At 39.0% G+C, this 20,535-nt stretch overlaps 2 protein-coding genes across 2 annotated transcripts; one reads left to right on the top strand and one right to left on the bottom strand.

Moving 5' to 3' along the window:
• Positions 1-1,445: 1,445 nt before the first annotated feature.
• Positions 1,446-4,352, bottom strand: pole4 (polymerase (DNA-directed), epsilon 4, accessory subunit). Its single transcript, XM_012877782.3, has 4 exons — positions 3,971-4,352; positions 3,086-3,170; positions 1,822-1,863; positions 1,446-1,679 (listed from the first exon to the last, which is right to left on the bottom strand). The coding sequence occupies exons 1-4, from the start codon at positions 4,214-4,216 to the stop codon at positions 1,663-1,665; spliced, it is 390 nt and encodes a 129-aa protein (XP_012733236.1). The 5' UTR covers positions 4,217-4,352; the 3' UTR covers positions 1,446-1,662.
• A 1,945-nt stretch (positions 4,353-6,297) lies between these two features.
• Positions 6,298-16,864, top strand: LOC105936896 (serine/threonine-protein kinase NIM1). Its single transcript, XM_012877938.3, has 4 exons — positions 6,298-6,421; positions 10,673-10,981; positions 11,454-11,722; positions 15,305-16,864. The coding sequence occupies exons 1-4, from the start codon at positions 6,361-6,363 to the stop codon at positions 16,055-16,057; spliced, it is 1,392 nt and encodes a 463-aa protein (XP_012733392.2). The 5' UTR covers positions 6,298-6,360; the 3' UTR covers positions 16,058-16,864.
• The last annotated feature ends 3,671 nt before the right edge of the window (positions 16,865-20,535 follow it).

Below are 20,535 nucleotides of genomic sequence, written 5' to 3'. Positions count from 1 at the left end.
ACATTCCTGGTGCGAGGTGATTTTTCTCAGTGTCACCGTGTTGAGGGAGAAATTTGAACCCCACTATTTCACCACAGGCTTACTACACCCTGTGTGCATGTCCAAGACGTTCTGCTGCAGCCAAGAAATAGAAAAACCAGTTCTCACGACACGGCAGTCGTGTAAAATGTTTGTGTTTTAATATGTGATTTGAGAGTATTTCACAGCTCTAGCTGTTTTGACATCAGCAGATGTATTAATTCACCTGTTTTTACAACTTTCCCCAAGCATTCTTCTCATGTTTTAATAGTTTTTAATATTTTTTGTGTTCAAATGATTTCCTTTTATTAATGTGAAAATAAGGTTCAAACTAGACTGGCCCTTTGTGGTAAAGTGATTGCACCACTGGTTAAATTATGAATTAACTGCATGTGCAATCAAGAAACACTAAAACAGACAACATGAAGTAGGATAAATGATATAAACAAATAAAAACACATCTTGTGCCGATCCCATGAGAACCCAGAACATCTGAAGCAGTCCTCCAATATGGGCAATGTTTGTAATTCAATGAGGAGACTGTGCAAAGATGACATCTGTGGGAGAAATCAAAAGGCCAAAACCACCACTGACCACAAAGGCACTTTCATCCATTACCCAAAAAACACACATTTTTGGGAAAGTATTCAGTGGACAGATACGTTTTTGTAGCTGCATGTTGTTTTGCGTCTGGAGCAAAGCTAACATTAAACAAGTTAATTAAAAAAAATCAACCTGACAAAGAAAACTGGTGATAGCATGATAGCAGTATGATGATCTGGGGGTAATTTGCTGTAACTAATTGAAACATGAATTCTTCTCTGGGAGAAAATCCTGAAGGAGAACGTCCGGTCATCAGCCCTTAACATTAAGCTTAAATGCACACCATCTGTGAATGTCCCAGAAAGAAACAAAAACAAACGTTTCAGAACGGTCTAGTCAAAGGTTGGTTGTAAATCTGATTGGGATGCTGTTGCATGAGCTTAAACAGGCTGCTGAGACATAGAAGCCCTCCAAAAAAGCTGAATTAAAGCAAATCTGCAAAGTGAAGCTCCAAATTTCTACAAGGTGAGGTTTAGGAATCATTGCAAGTTATCACAAACACTTTATAGGAGCCGTTTCAGGTTTAAAGGGGAACTTAAAAAGAGTTGAATTTGTTTGGATAACTTTTTTTTCCCCCTCAGTTGAAATATTAATATTTATTTAATGAATGGAAACATTTTTGCATGGAAAAGCAAATCTAGCAGAAGGCAAATACTTTTTTTTACAGCACTAACCTTGCCAACTCAGCTCTGAGACCCTGTCCCATGAAAAAGTAACAACAGTGGGTCAACTTTATTTTTTATCTGCATAAAGAAGGAAGCCGATGATTCAGCCAAAAGAGTTTTGTGAAAGAAACTGAGGCGGTGGAAGAATTTGATGCCAACAGAAATCTAAAACACAGAATTTATTTCATTGCATTGTAGCATTTGCCAAATATTTACAGAACAATATACACATTACAGGCAAGAGAAATCCAAAGGGGTCAGCTGCATAAAAGCTGTCACTAAACACTAAATGTGTGAGTTTGACCCAGAAAATTTCCCCGACAGCGGCTTCTGCAAAGAAGGGATCTTCTTGGATGTTGGCAGGTATGACATTCGCTTACTGGTCTAGTGTGCCTGCAGACAAAAAGGAGGACCAAAGGAAGAAATCTTGTATTTATGGAATTGGGATCTTATTGAAAAACAGTAATGAAAAGGAGAAGAATAACTAAAATTTGAGTTCAGAACTGATTTGTTTATTTTATTGAACAAGTCTTACCTTCTAGGAAAGCAAACTCGTCTATAGCCTCAATAGCATTGTCTGTGGGAACAAACAACAAATTACAGCCGTGTTTAACATTTTGACATATTGATAATATATGCAAATCCTCTACCGACTATATTTTAAATGTAAAAAGTCAAGAAACCAAATTTTCTATGATGAGAGATAAATTCTTAAGCTCTTAAACTGTTGATATTTCAGTACTCAAACGGTCATTTACCCCAACCCGGTGTGTGGAATAGTCTACCTGTTGATTTGTGTTTCCTACGTTTAAATTTATGAACTTCTTCTTAATCGTTTGGTTGCACTGAATTCAAAACAGGCCATGCATTTAAAAATATATAGAAACCAAAGCATTTGGTATGTTGTCTTAGCAGTATATTTGTTAAAATTAAATCTTAAATTAGGGGTATCTTGTATATTGTATTTTGCACAGAAAAGAGGTGTCAAACTCCATAAATATAAATACATCTAATAAATGAAAATATAACACATGCATACATTATCAGGTTCTATGATGTTATACAAGTAGTAATATTAAGAGCTACTTTTTTTCTGCCATGCCACTGAGCATGGTATCTAGGTAACAACACTGTTATGCCACTGGATTTCCATGACACGCCTCCTCGGTCTCTCTTTATTGCTGTTTGTTGACATTTGACCTAATTCAGTGAGACTGGAATAGCAGCTATACTATCAATTATTGTAAATAAATGTTAGAGCTCTTTGATAACACAGAGATTTTTTTTCAAGTGTAGATGATTTATTTAGTAAACTAAATAAAGACCTGATTTAGAAGGCTGCCTCTGGAACAGCAGACTTCATGAGTGTTCAAGGTATTTTAATTAGGGAAACATTTTAAGAGTAAATTATCATTTATATGTAAAGACCACATACTTTGGGTCACAACTTTAATCTGCACTCATACTCATAACATCTCATACCGTTGTTGTAGGTTATGGAAAACATTACATTACCATACGCTATGATATTTTGAATGTATTTAGAAACTTACTTTAACTTAATATTGACAGCTACGGAGGCTTTAAATACTCTGTTCTGTTTATGCCGTTATAATCTATTAAAAGCCAGTGGTAAACTTGCTTTTAAAATGATGGAAGAGGAAAAAAAAAGTCTCAAAATAGTCAGGATTTCTTCTCAGTCGCTCAGCTTAAGCAAAAACCTATTGAAACCTTTTCTGATGCACACACCTTTGATCTGCCTCGTCAAATGGCATTAAAATCATCCTCCCAGCACTTACCCAAGTCTTTTCTTTGTAATGTTTTCCTCTTTCCTTGCTGGGCATACACAAGAGCATCTTTGGCAATCATCTCGACAAACAACTCCTAGATGACATGAACAATAATACAAAAATGAATAATAATAATAATCTTTAACCTGCAAGAAGCATTTTCTTTGCTTAGCCATCTACTTATTTCAGAAATGCTGTCTTAAAGTATTCACCTTGTTTATCATCAGTTTAGATCAAATTCTTACGGTTCTCCAGACAGAGAACAACTTAAAAGTAAAAACTAGATCACAAGATAAGATTATATACTGTAGGTGAATATAAGTTGTGTTTGTAGGTGGGATTTAAAGGTGCATGCAGCTTTGCTTTTGCACCTTCTCCAGTTTGCCACAACTATGCATGGGTACAGCGCCCTAAACGACCAGCTTCTTTAGCAAAGACCTACAGAGGACCATGCTCCTTGCAGAGGGTGTCTGCTGGACATCTGTCCAGGCAGAAGTGCAGGACATAACACAATCCGGCTGGATTCACATTATTTCTTTTTTAGTGTTTTAAACTGTGGGGTTTTCATTGGGTGCCAGGCATAATCATCTAATTTAGCATAAAGAAATCACCCTGTGTGTAAATTATTTAGATAGCTAATACCTTGGTTTCCCATGTTGAAATTACCCAATTAATACACTCACTTTACCATTTTATATTATGATATATTGTGATGCATGTGTAAATACTGAATAGATGTGGCTTCAACACCCAAAACACTGTTACTACATAGAGTGGAAGAAGGGAAATGACAGCGTTTAGTTCTGATAGGAGCACTAAACTCCACAGCGACACCGTGAGAAAGCCTGGGTAATGTCCCGGCAGCCTCGCCTCTCCCTGCCGGGGTAACTGTACCGTGGCTTTAGCGATGATGAACACCGACTCCTGGCTGGCGAGGGACACGTCTGGGTCCGTCTTCATCAGCGCTTTGATGCGGGTCAGCGGCAGCTTGGACAGGCGGCTGTGGGGGGCTGCGGGCCCGGAGGAGCCCGTCTGCTGCTGGCTCCTCTCCTCCACTTCGGCCCCGCGGTTCTCCTCCTCGCTCCCACACCGCGCAGAGTCCTGCTCCGCTGGGACGGGTGCGTCTACGGTGGCTGCCATTCTGTGTTAATTACCACGATATGTGCGTTTAAAAACAACTTAGCTCGGTAACTGCGTATACATGACACAACACAGACATGTCTAGCAGCGCGCCAGCATTGTGCTTCCGGCTTGTTGGTGATCTGCCGCTGTTTATTGGTCGGTCAGCTCAGGCGCCGCCAACAAAAGCTCGTCGCTGATTGGACAGTTGTGAGTTAGTGCAAGGCTATTGGCTAGAGTGGAGGGCCAGTCGAGGCTCGTTACCGCCACCCGGGATTCTGAAGCGCATGCTCTCGAGATTGAAGTGTTGTTATCTGAACATGACGCTATAATTTGATTTTCTATTTAATGGTGCGGTTAAGCTTTCTCTGTTTATGTTTAGCTGTGGAAATTCGTTGTCAAACGAAATATGGAGAAAATAAGGTAGTCAATTCACAATTTGTCCACTAGAGGTCAGTATAAATCAGCTAAAAGCAACACGCAGCAGTAAGAGCCTCTACATGAGAAATCCTGAACAGGATGTAATTTGGGATATTATTTACAAGCTATAGATATTATTTTTGTTTTAGATTTGTGACAGCCTGTGATGTTATTATATAGCAATGTCAATGTCAGTGTGACAACGGCAGAACAAACATTTTCAGAAATCGTCATTTGCAGTTGCCTTTCAACCAACAACACTGAAAAATTATACCAAACTGTCAAGATCTGTTACAAGTAGCCAAAAAACGTCTATTTACTTTGCTTTGTTGGCTTTCTTCTGGTTCTTTTTTACAGTAGACTATACAGTGTCTTTTAAATGTATTCAGTATTAAACTTCCTTACATTTTGTCATGTGATGGACCGTGCGATAGTTGTGAACTGAATGGAAAATTATTCATGACAATTTTTTTGTATTTTTTTCTTGCCTTTTGAAAAGAAAACTCAGAAAAGTATGATGGTTTGCAAAATAGCTCAATTTGATTTAACACCTGGCCAGTGGCATGCACAAAAATTTTTGGGGGCAGAAAAAAGAGCACATTATTATTATTATTATTATTATTATTATTATTATTATTATTATTATTATTATTATTATTATTATTATTATTATTATTATTATCCATCCATCCATTAACTTTCTGACATGCTTTTCCCTGTTGGTGTCGCGAGGGGTGCTGGTGCCAGCTGTCAATGGGCGATAGGCGGGGGTATACCTTGGACAGGTCGCCAGTCAAACGCAAGGCATGTTATTATTATTATTATTATTATTATTACTGTAAAAATATCAAAATAATATAGTTTAGAGCAATTTTTCAAATCTCACTGCCAATTTATATGTGCTCACATTAATTTTTTTCTGTCTTCAATGTAGTCTTTTAATAAAAAGTGATTTTCTAAATAAAACAGCTCAGAACAATTTGATGAATTTGTAACAGAAAATCAGAAACCTACACCATATCTGCCAACATCTGCAGTTACATGACCACCCAGGGAAAATCAACACAAAACCAGGATGCATCTTAGGTGCCTCTTACAAAATTCTTAGGATTAATAAAGCAACATAATTACGATAAATTGATTAAAGGTTAGATTAGTGACTCACAACCAGCCTTCAAGCCAAACTTTCTGGGTCCAATTTGAAACTTAAATTACCCTTTTTTCCCCCTTCTTTTTACACAGTGAGCACAATGTGTTTGTCTTGATTACATAATTTTGTACTTTTATCACACAATATTATCTGCACCATGTAACCTTATGTTGTAACGAAGCAGGTTACCCTGACAAATTTACCAGGTATGGGTCACACGAGTTATCTACAGAATTCTGAGTAACTACTGACTGTTCATCTTAAATCTGTAATCGTTATAAATAATGTGTAGTCAAATTTAAATTCTAGGACTATCCATGTTTTTTTTTCAATAAAGTGTTAATGAGGAATAAAGTTTCATCCAGGTGTCTAAATTGTCTACAGGTTCACTTACGTTCTAATTCTAACATCACGTCAGTAATAATACATTATAATCTACATGCACGTGGACATGCGGTTGCTCTGGACTCCGGAAGTATGTTTGCAGCACTTTTATGAGGTCAGTTTGTGCCAGTGGAGATAATGAGCCGGTCCACTAGTACATCGTATTAATAGGATTGTGAGGAGTGAATTAGTCCTCTGGAGCTCTATTCACATGTTTGGTCAGTCAGGTGGTAAAGCTTCAGGGATAGACATGAAGGACCCACAACTACCAGGTAGGATTTCCCACTTTATGTATTTATCTATCTATCATTTTCCTTGTGTTTAGCAGGTCTTAAATTACCTTCTAGGTTAAAGATGATGAACTTTGACGCTTAATTATGCTATTATTATAGCATGTTGTATTTCATTGATGTACACACTTTATGCTTACTGGACTTAAAGGTTCCTTTTGTTTTAACATTCATATCTAAATATGTGGTTAATTAGAAAGACTGTTGATCTTCTATTACAGCTTTTAGCTTTTTTATTCAGCAAAGCTCTGTACTGTTCTGCAAAGGCTGTCAAAGACTTCTCATGTAATTCTATACAGAGAAAAAAATAGAGATAATAAGTACCACATGGAAAAACATGTCTAAAACAAGGGAAAAAAAGCTGTTTTTACTGTCTTGTTAATGTTACTCCAGAGAAAGAGCTGACTTTTGTTCAGAGTGGTCAGCACTGACGTTAACTTGGACGCTCTATAAAATGTTATTGTGTCACTATGGCCTCCTACAATTAACTTTCTACCTTTAGAAGTAGCCCGTAAATGCCTTCTAAAGAGAGGCAAATAATCCCCACTGTCTTAGGGAGTTTGCCAAGCGTCAACTAAATTTAGCCAGCAGTGACCAGGACACAAACCAGAATCTTGACCCAGCGACTAGCATCTCAAACCGATGTGTGTAGGACGTTTGTGTGTTTTATTTTTTAGGATCTGCAGCTCTGGTCTGTGCAGGTTTGGAAGGTTACATGAGTTTATGAATGAACAGAAATGCTGATTGTGTTTTACCAGCTCCTTATGTAACACTGAAGCTGCTGATTCCCGTTTCCTGTAAAACGGAACATTGTGCAACTTTGGCACAAAAGTGGAAATACTTTCCCTGTTTGACATAAACGAAAGTATTGGCCTAAGATAAAAGATCAGTTTTTCTTGGGTGCAGTTCAAGTATTAAGATTCATCTCTTTGGACTGAAACCCAAAAGTTATCGTATCGCATTTTATTAAATGAAATTGTTTGAATCATCATTTTTGCTTCCAACCTCTGCATTTATTACAGAAGATCCAGCCAGAGACTAAACGCTGGACATGTCTCGAATGAGGATGATATAACAGAGGGCAGACGTTTTATGTCACACAGGACAAAGTAATGACATGACATGGAGGTTAATCCCATTACCAATGTTCTAGCTATGGGGCGGCTTTACAAGTTGTCTCCATGCGGATTTACCACCAGAGTCAAACGCTCTTAAGGCAGGGCAGCAAATATCTTTCTCCAAAAAAAACGTAAGTGCTGCTTGAAGAAAAAAAAAAAGAAAAAAAGATTGCTTTCACATTTGTTTGTGAGTATTTTTACAGTGTTTTGTGGAGGTACCTCTTAAAGTCTTCTCATTTTGTCACATTACAGCAACAAACTTCGGTGTGTTTTATTTGGCTTTTATGTGATAGACAAACACAAAGTAGCTCAAAACTGTGATCAGACGGAAATGACGCAGGGGTTTCAACATTTTTTTTGACAATTAGAAATCAGAAAGGTGTGAAAGCTAGCGCAGCCATTTGCCTTCAGACGTTAAGTAATTAGTATTTGTTTAATCTCTGTGCAAATCTAGGCGATCTGTTCTGCCTCAGATCTTTTTAGAGAACATTACAGAACAAAAAGCATTGTGAACACTGAGGAAGAGAGCACACAGGAACGGGATTAAGTTCGATTATGAAACGCTATGCCAAGCATTGGAGATCTTGCAGCAATGTTCAATTCATGATCTGAAAAAGGATGAATACAGCACAACAAAAAAACCTACCAAGACATGGCCGCTCACCTAAAGTATTAGAGACAGGGCAAGAAAAGCAACAATCGGCAAAGTAGCAAAGAGGCCCATGACAACTGGAGGAGCTGCAGAGATCCACAGCTCAGGTGGAAGGATCTGTGTAAAGGACAACTGTGAGCTGTGCACTCCACAAATCATTTAGCGCACACAGGAAGGACTCCAAAGAGATGAAAACAAAATGAAACATTTTGTCCAATTGCTGCTTGTGGCAGAGAACCAACACAACACCTGACCGTGAACACACAATCCTGGGAAATATTTTAATGAAAGAATTATGCTCTGGAGATGCTTTGCCTCTGTACAAACAAGGAAGCTGATGAGTGTTGATGGTGAGATGGATGGAGCTAAATATCGGGAAGCTCTGTAAAAAAAAAAAACTTAGTGCATGCAAAAGACTTGAGATGGAGTGGCAGATGACCTTCTAGCAGGACGACGACTCTAAAAATAGAGCAAGACCACCAATAGAATTATAGATCAAGGCATATGCATGGTAAAAAATGGCCCAGTCAAAGTCCAGATTTAAATAGAATAGGTAGTCTCTAGTATGGGGGGCAAAAGAGGGGCAAGAGTGAATATGAATGTGAAAATCCTCTCTCTGTAATTGGAGTCAACGAAATATCCACAAAAACACTCTAAAACTATAAACTATTTAATGCACCATTATCTCCTCTAACAAAACAAAGACATTTTTAGGTATATAATCCTTAATTGCATCTGCCAAATAAAAAAAAGTTCACTTTCTTTTACTTCCTTAAAGAAATTCCTCTCTCACCATTTCAGCATAACATCCCATAATCTTAATCATGAGTGCTTTAGCTGGTAAATTTAGCATTTCTAGGACCTTATGATAGTTATGTTTTCACCAAGGCATGGCATGCTAGTAAGAACCACGATTTCGAGAGAATGTCGAGAATGTCATGTTTTTTTAGGTTTCTGTTTCATCATGACCAGGTTGAGATTTTTTTTTCTAAGTGGCTGTCAAAAGCAAAATTTCACCTAGCCTTTTAATGTAATTCTGATTTTCAGTAACTTGTTTTTAATAACATCTCCCATCATGCTGAGTGTGCAGATGTATCTTTCCTGGCCATACTTTTATATTCACTCCAATCTTTTATGGCATGGGCTTCTGACTTGGCGTGGAAAACTGAACCCACAGTCTTTGGAAATGGTCTCCTGCCAAATGCTTTATTCATTTTCTGACGTGGATACACCTGTTTTTTAGTTTCTGCAATATGTTGTATTTCTTGATCTAGAATATTGCAGCCATGGCCAATAACTGTACCATCACTATAGAAACTTAATTTTGCTTCTCTGTGAATTTATGGGGGAAAATGCCTTTAAATTGGGCGGCGCTGCTGTATCACCTGTGCATCTTGATATATCTAGAAACATCATATTAACAATTAGATTTCCCTTTGTTTCTTAATCATGTGATTAGCTTCATATTTTGTGTTATTTTAATTATTACTGACATAAATTGATTCAATTTTTGAAGCCTGAGCTGTCGTTTCATAACATGCCTGTAGACTTTTACAGAGAATGTGTTATTTTATTGTAACATCTAATGACTCTGCACTTGAATTTGTACAGAAAATAAATACCAGGTGGTCCAGCAGGAATATAGGCTGGTTTCCCTGACTCTGTGCTTTCCTTTTCTTCAGGTCTGTACTGTCTTCTTTCTCTGTCTCCAAAACTTTCTCATCTTCACCCCTTAAGCTGACATCATTTCCTCTTCTTCACTCATTTCTTCACCTGTTGCTCTTTCAGTAGCCATCCTAATCTGTGACACCCTCAGTGTCTTTATCATTCTTCCTTCCTCATATCTTGCCTTTTCTTCTTCCTTCTCATCCCTTCACTTTTTTGCCAAAGAAATAAAAAAAATGTCTCAACTCTTGAATTTCCTTTTCATTGTGGTCTACAATTTGCAAGCGTCAAGATAAGAAACAATAAAAAAAACCAAAAAAACAAACAACAATATTGTGTAGCCTCATTGCTGTGATACTGACCGCACAGAACCATCTGTGAACCTTCTTGCCATAAAACAGCAACCCCTAAACATTTTTCTAGATCTAAAATTTTTATAATTTTTTTTATAAAATAAAGTTTTTGTAGGCAAAATTTACCAGCAAAATTTGCTAATGCATATGGGGTGGCAGACAGTCTTGTAAATGTGCCAGAGAGCACCGTGGAGTCATAACCCAAAAGTCTGTCTTGAGGACTGAATACAAATGTATGCCACACTTTTCAGATTATGATTTAAAAGGTGCAGTGATGCGCTACTTTGCGTCGATTAATGAAATACACGGAAGTTTGTTGGTGACAAAGGTTTAAGGGTTATGAAAACATTTCGAATGCACTGTAATAATGCAAATCTCTGTGCTGTCATCATTATGCACCCCCCGCCCCCCCCCCCCACCTCACCCCTTTCTTAATTTTTACAAGTCATCAAAACAAGGCTATGGCCAAAGCCAAAAACGAGCAACAAGGCCAAAGAGGACTCAACGAAGGCGAAGGTGGGAAAGTCAGCATCACCCCTGGCTTCTGCTGTCACCCGTGCCATCCCACTGCTCACTGAGGCAGAGAGAATCAAGCAGACTCCCATCGAAAGGGTCGTCTATGACATGGCCCACAATGAGAGGATAATCAGCGACCTGATGCTCGGTCGAAGGGTTGGGTTTTACGAGCTGCGCGGAGAGGTCGGCCAGGGGAACTTCTCTACAGTGAAGCTAGGCATCCACGCTCTGACTAAAGGTAAAAAAAAGAAATTGTGCATTTTATTTGGTTTTGAAATTCTTCATGTTTCTCATTTAGCATTCCTTGTTGCCCAAGTTGGAAATGTGGGAAAAGGCTGTTAACTTTTTTTTTTTAGTACATATTTAATCTGTTTTTAAGGAAAAGTGCTTGGAAACTGATAAATCAGCATCTTTCAAGTAACGTTTTGTGTAATCAGATTAAAATGTGAGGTCCTAAATATTGTTTTATTAATATTTCATATTGTCCTACTATGTTGGATCAAATATTAAACATATTTTAATCATATCTCCTGGCAAAAATACAAAAAAACACCCCAGTGAAATTAGGGGCTAAAACTTTGCTCTCATGTGGATGCAGCTAAAGTTTACTTGCATTTGTCATAAACTCCCTTTCTCCTCACTGGATCTTCTCACCCCATCATAGTGTTGGATTCACCACTGACACTCCTGCCTCTTGTCTCCTGTTGCAGAGAGAGTCGCTGTAAAAATTGTTGACAAGCTGCGTCAGGAGAAGAAGAACCAGCCTTTGGTCTCCTCTGAGATCAGCTGCATGGAGAAGCTGAGCCACCCCAACATAGTGCGCCTCTACGAGGTGGTCGAGACCACCAGAAGGCTGTATCTGGTGATGGAGTACGGCAGCGGAGGGGACCTGTTCTCCAGGATCACCGCCAGAGGGAAGCTCAACGACCTGGAGGCAAAGCTGGTCTTTGCACAGATCATCTCCGCTGTTAAACACATGGTGAGCCCTTAGTGTCCCTATTAATCATCATTTACTACCCAGCACGACTCTGTGCCACATGTGGCATGGCTTGTTGGACTATCCGTTACTCATTAACTGAATTATGAGAAAAGCATTTGAATAGTTTCAAAGACTTGATCATAGTAGGATTGTTTTATTGGTAATTTCCACCTGGAGAGCAGAACATTTTTATTGTTTTAATTTTGAGGAGAGGAATGTGTGGATATAGAGGTAGATTAAAGAGGCAATAAAAGTTACAAGCTGCAGTCCAACCAAAACTATAGAATTACAACCAGCTTGGCAAGATTATTGTTTTGTCCTTTGTTTGGAAAATACAATCCAAGAGCGTTACCTAAACACTCCACGAACATTCTGGAGCGAAACCACTGAAAATAAGGAGGAAAGGAAATCTGAAGAGCCGCTCAATCTTGTTCTGAGAGATTTAATTCCAGTGATTTTCCTTTGTTTAGCCTCAAACAACACATAGTCCTGCTCCATGTTGAAACTGAAGTGACAGAATCGCCTGCAGAAAAATACTACAAGATGAAACAAACACCACGTTTTCTGGAAGACGAGTGAAGTGTGAACGTGATAGTTTGGTTTCTTGGATGCTACTTCGTGTACTTGAGAGTTTTTGGTATTCTACCAGCGGTGGACAACATTCAGTACAATCACTGTTTTGAGAAGTGGTAAAGATTTATGACTTCTGCGTACTCGAATAGATCCTCAGAGATTATACATGCTGTTGCATGACCACTCTACTCCTTCCAGGGCGTGTGCTAATGGCTTTCACTGTGACAATGAACTTATTATAAACTATATTTTATGCTGCAGCCTGTTTTCCTGAGATTTATTACATAGGTTATCATTTCATGTAATATTTCCCCTAGTAAAACCCTAAAGGTTTTACTAGGGGAAATATTACATGCAGCCAAAAGAACACCACGTTATGGATTTAAGGTTTGTCATCAGACAGTTGTACAGACTATTTTATAAATCATTGGTATAGCTGAATTGTGTTGTGCTTGGTTCGGACCCTCATTTGAACCACTCACCTCTGCTTAGATGTAAGTATGTAATGTATGTAGGGATAAAGCCAGACGAGGTGTCCATTATCAGAAATCAATGGACGATGCAGAGGTGTGAACTGGTTGCTTCCACAAAGTCCATTAATTTTTGACAATGGACACCCCGAAGGTCATTATCCTGCTCATGCTATGGTCACTTACGAAATAAATATTGAATCAGTTATTAAGACTTTAAGTTTTTCACCCTTAAAATCGTACGTTTTTCACAAGAAGCGGCTGAGAGAACCATTTAATGTCTCTGGTTGTGACGTGTTGCAATTTACCAGCCAGCGTTTGAGCCAGCACAATAATCTAGATCAGGCTATTTGGCCATACTGTTTTTATAGGTGTCCTATAATGTTTTTAATGGACATCCTGCAGCCAATCAGAATCAAGTATTCACCCAGACCATGGTATAAGACAAACTATGGTCTGTAAACATCTAAATTATTAGAATCCTAAAAGTTTGCTCAGTCTATTCCTCTGGTGTACAAAAATGTATGGTTTAGTGGTAGAATACCACTGCCTGTTTCTGTAGTAATATAAATTTTCAATAAATAAGCAACCCATATTTTTCTTGTATCCTTTTGAATGGGAAATTGTATGTCAGTCTCCAGCTCGTTAAGTCTAAATCTTCCCCTAAGTCGGGAAATTTGCTGCTGGATTTCACTAAAGAGTCTGAACTGTATCCAATGTGATGATATGATTTGCTTCTTTTTTTTTTTTTAAACTTGCATCCTAAATACATCGTTGGAAACCCAAAACGACAAAATTAGGCATGATGTGGAGAATTATTGAACAAGGGACACGTTCACAACTGAGGTTTTAACCACTTGGTTCTCAAACTATGGCACAAGTAGTTAAAGTCACGTGTGAAATATGTATTTTTTCCCCTCTCCCTCCCCAAATCTGGCACCTATCTTTCTACAGAGTTAGAGGCAGTGCCCAATAAAACCATGTCACAGCGGGGTCCTTGGTAGTCAAAGGAATGTGCCTAATGGCTGCGTTCTTTTGGCACGCAAGGCCTCAGTCAACCCCCCCACCTCCCCACGAGCCCCAAATGTATGTGATGTATGTGATGGATGGTTGTACTGAAACTATAATTTCGATTATAATGCAAATTGTAGTTGACAATAAAGATTGATTGATTGATTGATTGATTGATTGATTGATTGATTGAAGTAACAGGTGGAGCTCGGGTTGTCTTTTAGATCTGCGATATAGAACAAATAAACCCAAAATGGCCAAAAACTAAATGGTTTAAACACACAAAAACACACAAGTTGAGCCGTCGAAAATCTTTACGAGTCATCGTAGCATAATACTAAATGGTGAAATTAGCTAGGACCATCAACCCTGACCATGCTCTGTATCATGAATACAGACAAGCTGCTGTTGGGTTGGAGATGCAAGGTTCCACAGTTTAATAAGGTCACAACCTGAAGAGCATCTATGTACACCAGCCAGTCAAGAACCTAAGCACGGAACAGTAACCAGCTTGGGGAGCCATTTTCTGCTCGTGTTATACTGCGTACTTTAGATTCAGATTGTGCATGTTTGTCTATACAACTATGCAAGATGAATTTTAGACATTTCCTACAAATAAAATATTAGTGTATTGTACTGTATAGCTTACCCTTTTGGAAACAACACACAAATTTCCCCTGTGCAAAATGGCATCTTAAAACAAGTGATCATGCGTGAGTGTAATTTGCCCAATAATAACAGCATTAAAATAACAACATACTGTATGTGAAACACATGTTTTCACATGGGGAACATGTTGATTTGGGATATTTTGATGTAATGTATTGTAATGTATGAATCACTGGTATTTCGTGCAATGCCCCAAATTAAGTGCTATATGTGCTGAACCTGTATTAGCATTTTAACAGTAGCTACAAATCTTTTACACATTCATATTTGTCAACTGGCAACAAAGTACCTTGCCCCAGGACACTTCGACATGCAGAGGGGAGGAATCAAACTCACATCCTGCTGATTACTAGATAAAGACTCCTCTCTCTGATCCACTACAACTTCTAGCAATGGAAGCTGATGAGAATGTATTTCTCGCCATTTTACTATTTTAAACACTGCAGTTCCACGTTCATCAAGGAAGATTATTAAGTGAGTGACAGATCTAAGTTAGAAATCATCTGAAGTGTAGATCTTTCTTTTTTATTTTAGTTGTTACTATGTTTTGGCGATGGGTTTTGGAAGACACTTCCAACTTTCCCTCCAAAAATTCTGACACAACTTTTTGTTCCTATCTGAGTAAAAAAAAAAAAAAAGAAACAAAGAGCCAAAGCTATCTTCTTTTTTTTTGCAACATAAAACGCCAAAGTGAAAAAGTTCAAGCAGTGTTGCGCAACCGTATTAAGAAATGGTTGTATAAGGTGTGAAAGGCACTGGCATAGGCTCTCTTGGCTGATCGTTCTGTCTTTTATTAGGTGAGTCAAGTGAGAGTTCTTTCTTTTTACTTAAACTGTTTGTCTTTTGCGCTTTTTTTCAGCATGACAACAACATTGTGCACAGAGACCTTAAAGCCGAGAACATCTTCTACACCACCAGTTATTGCATCAAGGTGGGGGACTTTGGTTTCAGCACGGGATGTGGCCCCCATGAGCTTCTCACCAGTTTCTGTGGCTCCCCGCCTTATGCTGCACCTGAGCTTTTCAGGCAGAAAGGCTACGTCGGACGCTATTCGGACATCTGGGCTTTAGGTATTCTCTTGTACTTCATGGTGACAGCAACTTTGCCCTTCTACGGAGAAAACCTTGGGAGGCTGAAGCGCTGCATCCTGCAGGGATCTTACGGCATCCCGTCGTTCGTGCCTGATCCCTGCCAGCTAGTCATTAAAGGCATGCTTCGGATTGTGCCTGCTGACCGCTCTTCCGTCACGCAGATTACAAACAGCACTTGGCTCAAGGGGATAGAGTATCCTCGCCCGTATGCCATTTTACCCTCGTCTCCAGCCCACTTTGCCCAGGACAATCAGACACTGAGTACGGAGGAGCAAGAGGTGAAGGATTTCCTGTCGGCTTTAGGTGTTTCAAAGGGTCATCTAGAAAACAACCCATGTTCAGACAGCAGAAGCCCGCTGACAGGGACCTACAGGATCCTCCTCCATCGGGCTCAGAAGAGGAGGCTAGTGGAAGCGGTGGGATATTCAGCGCATCACCCTGATGACTACCGGAGTCCTAGCAAGTGGTCAGAAACGACTGTTGGCAAACACGTTCCCTCTGCTGTCTGTGTAATACTTTAATTAATAGAAGTGGACCTCTTGTGGCCTTGTCCACACTGAACTGGATGAATTGCAAATCATTGATCATTGTTTGTTTGCTTTTTGCAACAGCTTTGCTTTATCCTGACTCTGTTACCATTAAATATCAAATTTAAGACGAATAACGTAATAAATGAGGGAAAAAGACAAACTGTGTCACAGAAAACATGAGCTACAATTGAATTAGTAGCCTAGCATGACTTTCTCAATGCTCGGGATCTTATTCTTTTGACTTTTGAATTTTAATGTAGTTAATGTTGTCATTAGCGCCACCTACTGGGGCTATATTTGTATTATAATGTTTTAATGGGAATCCAAGTGTGGACTCAGATTGCTTTTTGAAAACGCATAACATCCACGGTTATCTACGAAGCACCTCCCTCTATTCAAATTTTGCTTCGCCGTTATTTCACACGTGAATCAAAGCGGCACATGCATGGAGGATGACATCTTCTAAGTAATAAGCTGTTGCTTTCTGTTCTGATTACGGCAAGCTTTCTGACGCAGATCATTATCTCTGAAAGGCTATCAGCATCTTCCAATCCCTCTTAGAACATAAACCCCCGGAGCAATACAAGGCCAAATCCTAATGAGGGAGACGCAGAGAACACGTTTGTTTTTCCAAATGAAACAAAGTGGGGGGCTAAAAACGTGTCCAGAGAAAGAGGCGGATTAAATGAGTTGATAGTTTGTGGATCCAGTTTAGTGCCAATGAAAAAGGTGTTGGTGAAGATTCTCAGTCATCCAGGTCATGGTCAATCCAAAAAAAGGTTAAAAAAATAAAACTAGACTTCTATTCTGAAGCTGAAGACATTTCGCTACAGAATAGAAGTCCAGTTGTTTTATTTTTAACCTTTTTTATTGGCCATTTCAAAAGGTATTTTCTGAACAAGAACTGTTGTCCTGAGAGGCCTCAGAAAACCTCCGTGTTTCATCATATAAATGGCTGTAAAAGCTGGATCTTTCTTGCTGTTTCAGACACATATGGGGCACATACGTTGTTCTGTGACTGATAAATGTTGTTGTTTGCTTTTTGTTTTGAGTCAATGTTTGGATAAAAGCTTTTTCCAAAACTGGATTGGATTCAAAGCCACTTGTCTCCACATGATTATAATGATCACAAAAGTGAGGTTCATTCATCACAATAGTTATTACAAAGAGGTTTGCTCTAGGATGTAGAATGGTTCAGCTTTTGCTTACAAGCCTGCAGGATCAATAAAACTTGAGACTTATGAGGGAGTTTTCAGAAACAGATTTTGGACAGATTTCACGTACTTACGGTAAAAACTCTCATGCTGAAACATGACACATTTGTGAACTCCTCATCGTATTTTCTCCAAAATGTAATATCTTGACTTTCAAAACCTTTGCTCTGCAATAATGTTCCTTCACATAACTCCACTTGTACATCCCGTTTGGGATTTGCCTTCAGGGTTCTCACCCAAGCGTAACTCTTTCCCATAATTGCAGAGGCCTAGTTTGCTGCCAGTTCTGACAGAATCTGCAGGCACCTGTTCTGTCACAGCGCCAGTTTTGGTGGCTTGGGGGGGGTTTCGCAATGCTAAGCCTTCAGCCTGCTGCCTGTTCACACATGAACGTGTAAACATCTCAATGGTAGGAGCCAATAGTGAGATACTATCAAAGTCAGTTTAAGTGCCAAGAAGTTTTTGAATAGGTGTTTATTTAGGAAACATGTTCTTGCTCAATGAGTTTCCACTTCAGAAATATTTTATCTGCAGTATTGTCTACACAGTGATTCTTAATCAGGATGTTATTATTTCACGTGACTCCAAAAAAGACATCAGCATCTGTCTACAGCCCTTATCTGCAGAAAAAGAGAGAGACAGATGCATGAATAAGAGACAAAGAATGCAGTTGATATATGCAGACAGTTAAACTGGTAAGATGATGACAGCAGTTAGCGTTACTGAAAGTTTAAGGAGAAAAATCCAGTATCTATTCCTGGTTTTTCATGCAGGGTCACAGGGGGCTGGTGCCTCCCTCCAGGAGTGATTGGGTAAGACGCTGAACAGGTCGTCAGTCCATTGAGAGGCAACATGGAGGCACATAGGACACACTTACACCTCAGGGCAGTTTAAAGTGACCAATTAACCTAACAGTCATGTTTTTGGACTGTGGGAGGAAGCTGGAGAACCCGGAGGGAATCAACGCATGCACAGGGAGACACATGCAAACTCCATGCAGAAAGACCCAGGACCAACTGCACCACTGTACAGCATCATTTTCTCCAATTAAGATAAAATTAAACCAATCAGAAATACAGTCTAGACATTGTCAGTGTGGTATTCTGTCTACAAAGGAGCAGCCAGCACCGTCGACAGTTCTCAAACCTATTGAGATGTTGTGAGAGCAGCTTGACCATAAAGAAGTGTCCAAAATCCAGTCCAGCTGGTGGGAGGTGCTTCAGGAAGCATGGGGTGACATTTTATTTGATTACCTCAACAAATTGACAGCTGGAATGCCAAAGGCCTGCAAGGGTGTAACTGCTGCAAATGGAGGCTTTTTGGTGATAGCAAAGAACAGACGATATGATTATTTAATGTACAAATCATTATTTCCAATTTTTCAGTGTCTTGACCATATTTTCTATTCTTTTTGCAACTTATTTGATGAACAAAATCTGTGTTTTCTTGGAAAAATTGGACTTTTTTTGGGTGACCCCCAAATGTTTGAGCAGTAGTGTAAATAGTAGCTGTCTACATGGGAATATAACATTTTTAATCCTGTCAACCAATGCTTGATTGAAAATAAAATGATGTGATGCAACCTTCAAAGTAATCTGTTATCTTCTGCTTTTCTATCATGCAAGCATGCAAAACTATTTGCCCTTTCTATCCTTTCACTTTTTGGATTATGAAGTCGAGCCAGAATGTAAACTGAATAAGAAAGCCTGTTTTTGTTAGCCGTAATTGTATTTGGCAGTAAAAGACCAGCCTTAAGTTTATGATGACTGATTAATGTGCTGGGATCATGAAAACAAGGCTGATGTGATTGTGAAATACCGCTCACTTTTCCTTATATAGACAACTTCAAATCCAACGGGTCCAGAAGCCTGTGTGAGAAACAATGGAGAGCTCAACTTGCCAAACCGTCTAAAATCAGGTCATTCATGTCCTTGACAACAATATAATTTAAAACTGTCAAGTATACGGGCTCTTGCAAAACCCTGAACTTAACTAAACATTATGAAATCATAAAGGTTTCAAATGTGATAATTTAGGAGAATTTCTGTCACTTTAGTTGTTTCTTTTTACATTATAGGTTGCTTTATTAAGTTAAAGCCACAGTTGTTGCAAGAGTGCTGTGGAAAAATTATTCTCCCCCTTACAGATTTTTTTGTTACATGTACATGTTTCAGCTCATCAAAAAAATTTCAATATCAGACGAAGCTTACCGTGAATAAATACAAAATGCTGTATTCAAATGACGGCAAAACAGTGCCAGCTTGTAGTGACATCGTAGCTGAACGGAACGCTGCAGTGAATTCTTGTACATTCTGTGAGCAGCGTTTTTTGCACTCTTTTCTGAACGTGCAGTTCCTTATTTGGGCTTAAAAAAATACAAAAAAATAAACTTCACTGTTATATTGCGTGAACTTACCTGCTGTCCAGCAGAAAGCTACAACTTCCGCATCCGTTTTAAATCCTCGCTCCCTCCTTATCTCCACCTGGTAATAATAGCTGCGCCAATATAAACTCTCGCTTTCTGCCGGTCATTACCTCTTTTTCTTTTCTTGGTTACTTTCTCTCTCCTCTCGCTGGGCAAAGAGTATGGGTGGTCCTCAATTTCAACAGAAAACGGCAAATAGAATGATCTACGGTCGTCTTTGCTTGTTTCTACTCCTCCTCCACCGACAGCACGTCTTCATTTAGAAGACAGACAGGAAAACCGCGTATTGGTGACAAGTTTGGCCCCTTTCGGCTGCGGAAATCAGAAATGGGGACGCAACATGGTGCCTTCCAGTGGGCGCGCTGACACCTATGTATTTATAAACTACTAATTCTAAGTTATGAGAAGGCTTTCATTTTTGATGTGTTGTTGTTAGACTTTTGCCAAGACATGTATTTATAAAAGCAGTACTATATTCTTGCTAATTAAAAGCCAGATTAGTTACACACTATCCATTTAAGCATTCAGCGCTTTAAAAAAATACATTTTGGTCAAATATATTAAAATTGCCATGACATCTTTCACTGTAGATGACATACTCTTTTAAAATGAGTTATCAAAATTTCACTATCAGAACCAGACATGAGGAGAAAAGCAACGTGTTCAGTGCCTTGGGCAAAAGCTGCTTCTCATTAAACTTTGAACATTATCCGAGTTTGGATTTTTCACACTGAAGATGTGAGCCAAAAGGACAGTTCTAGTAACTTCTTTGTAATTGTGCTGCCTCTGTGACCACTGGGGCGGCTTCTCCTTCATGGTCTGTTTCACTG

This window comes from Fundulus heteroclitus, chromosome 9 (genome assembly GCF_011125445.2).
Source record: "Fundulus heteroclitus isolate FHET01 chromosome 9, MU-UCD_Fhet_4.1, whole genome shotgun sequence".
In the NCBI taxonomy this organism is placed as follows: domain Eukaryota; kingdom Metazoa; phylum Chordata; class Actinopteri; order Cyprinodontiformes; family Fundulidae; genus Fundulus; species Fundulus heteroclitus.
This window is presented reverse-complemented; position numbering and strand designations above follow the sequence as displayed.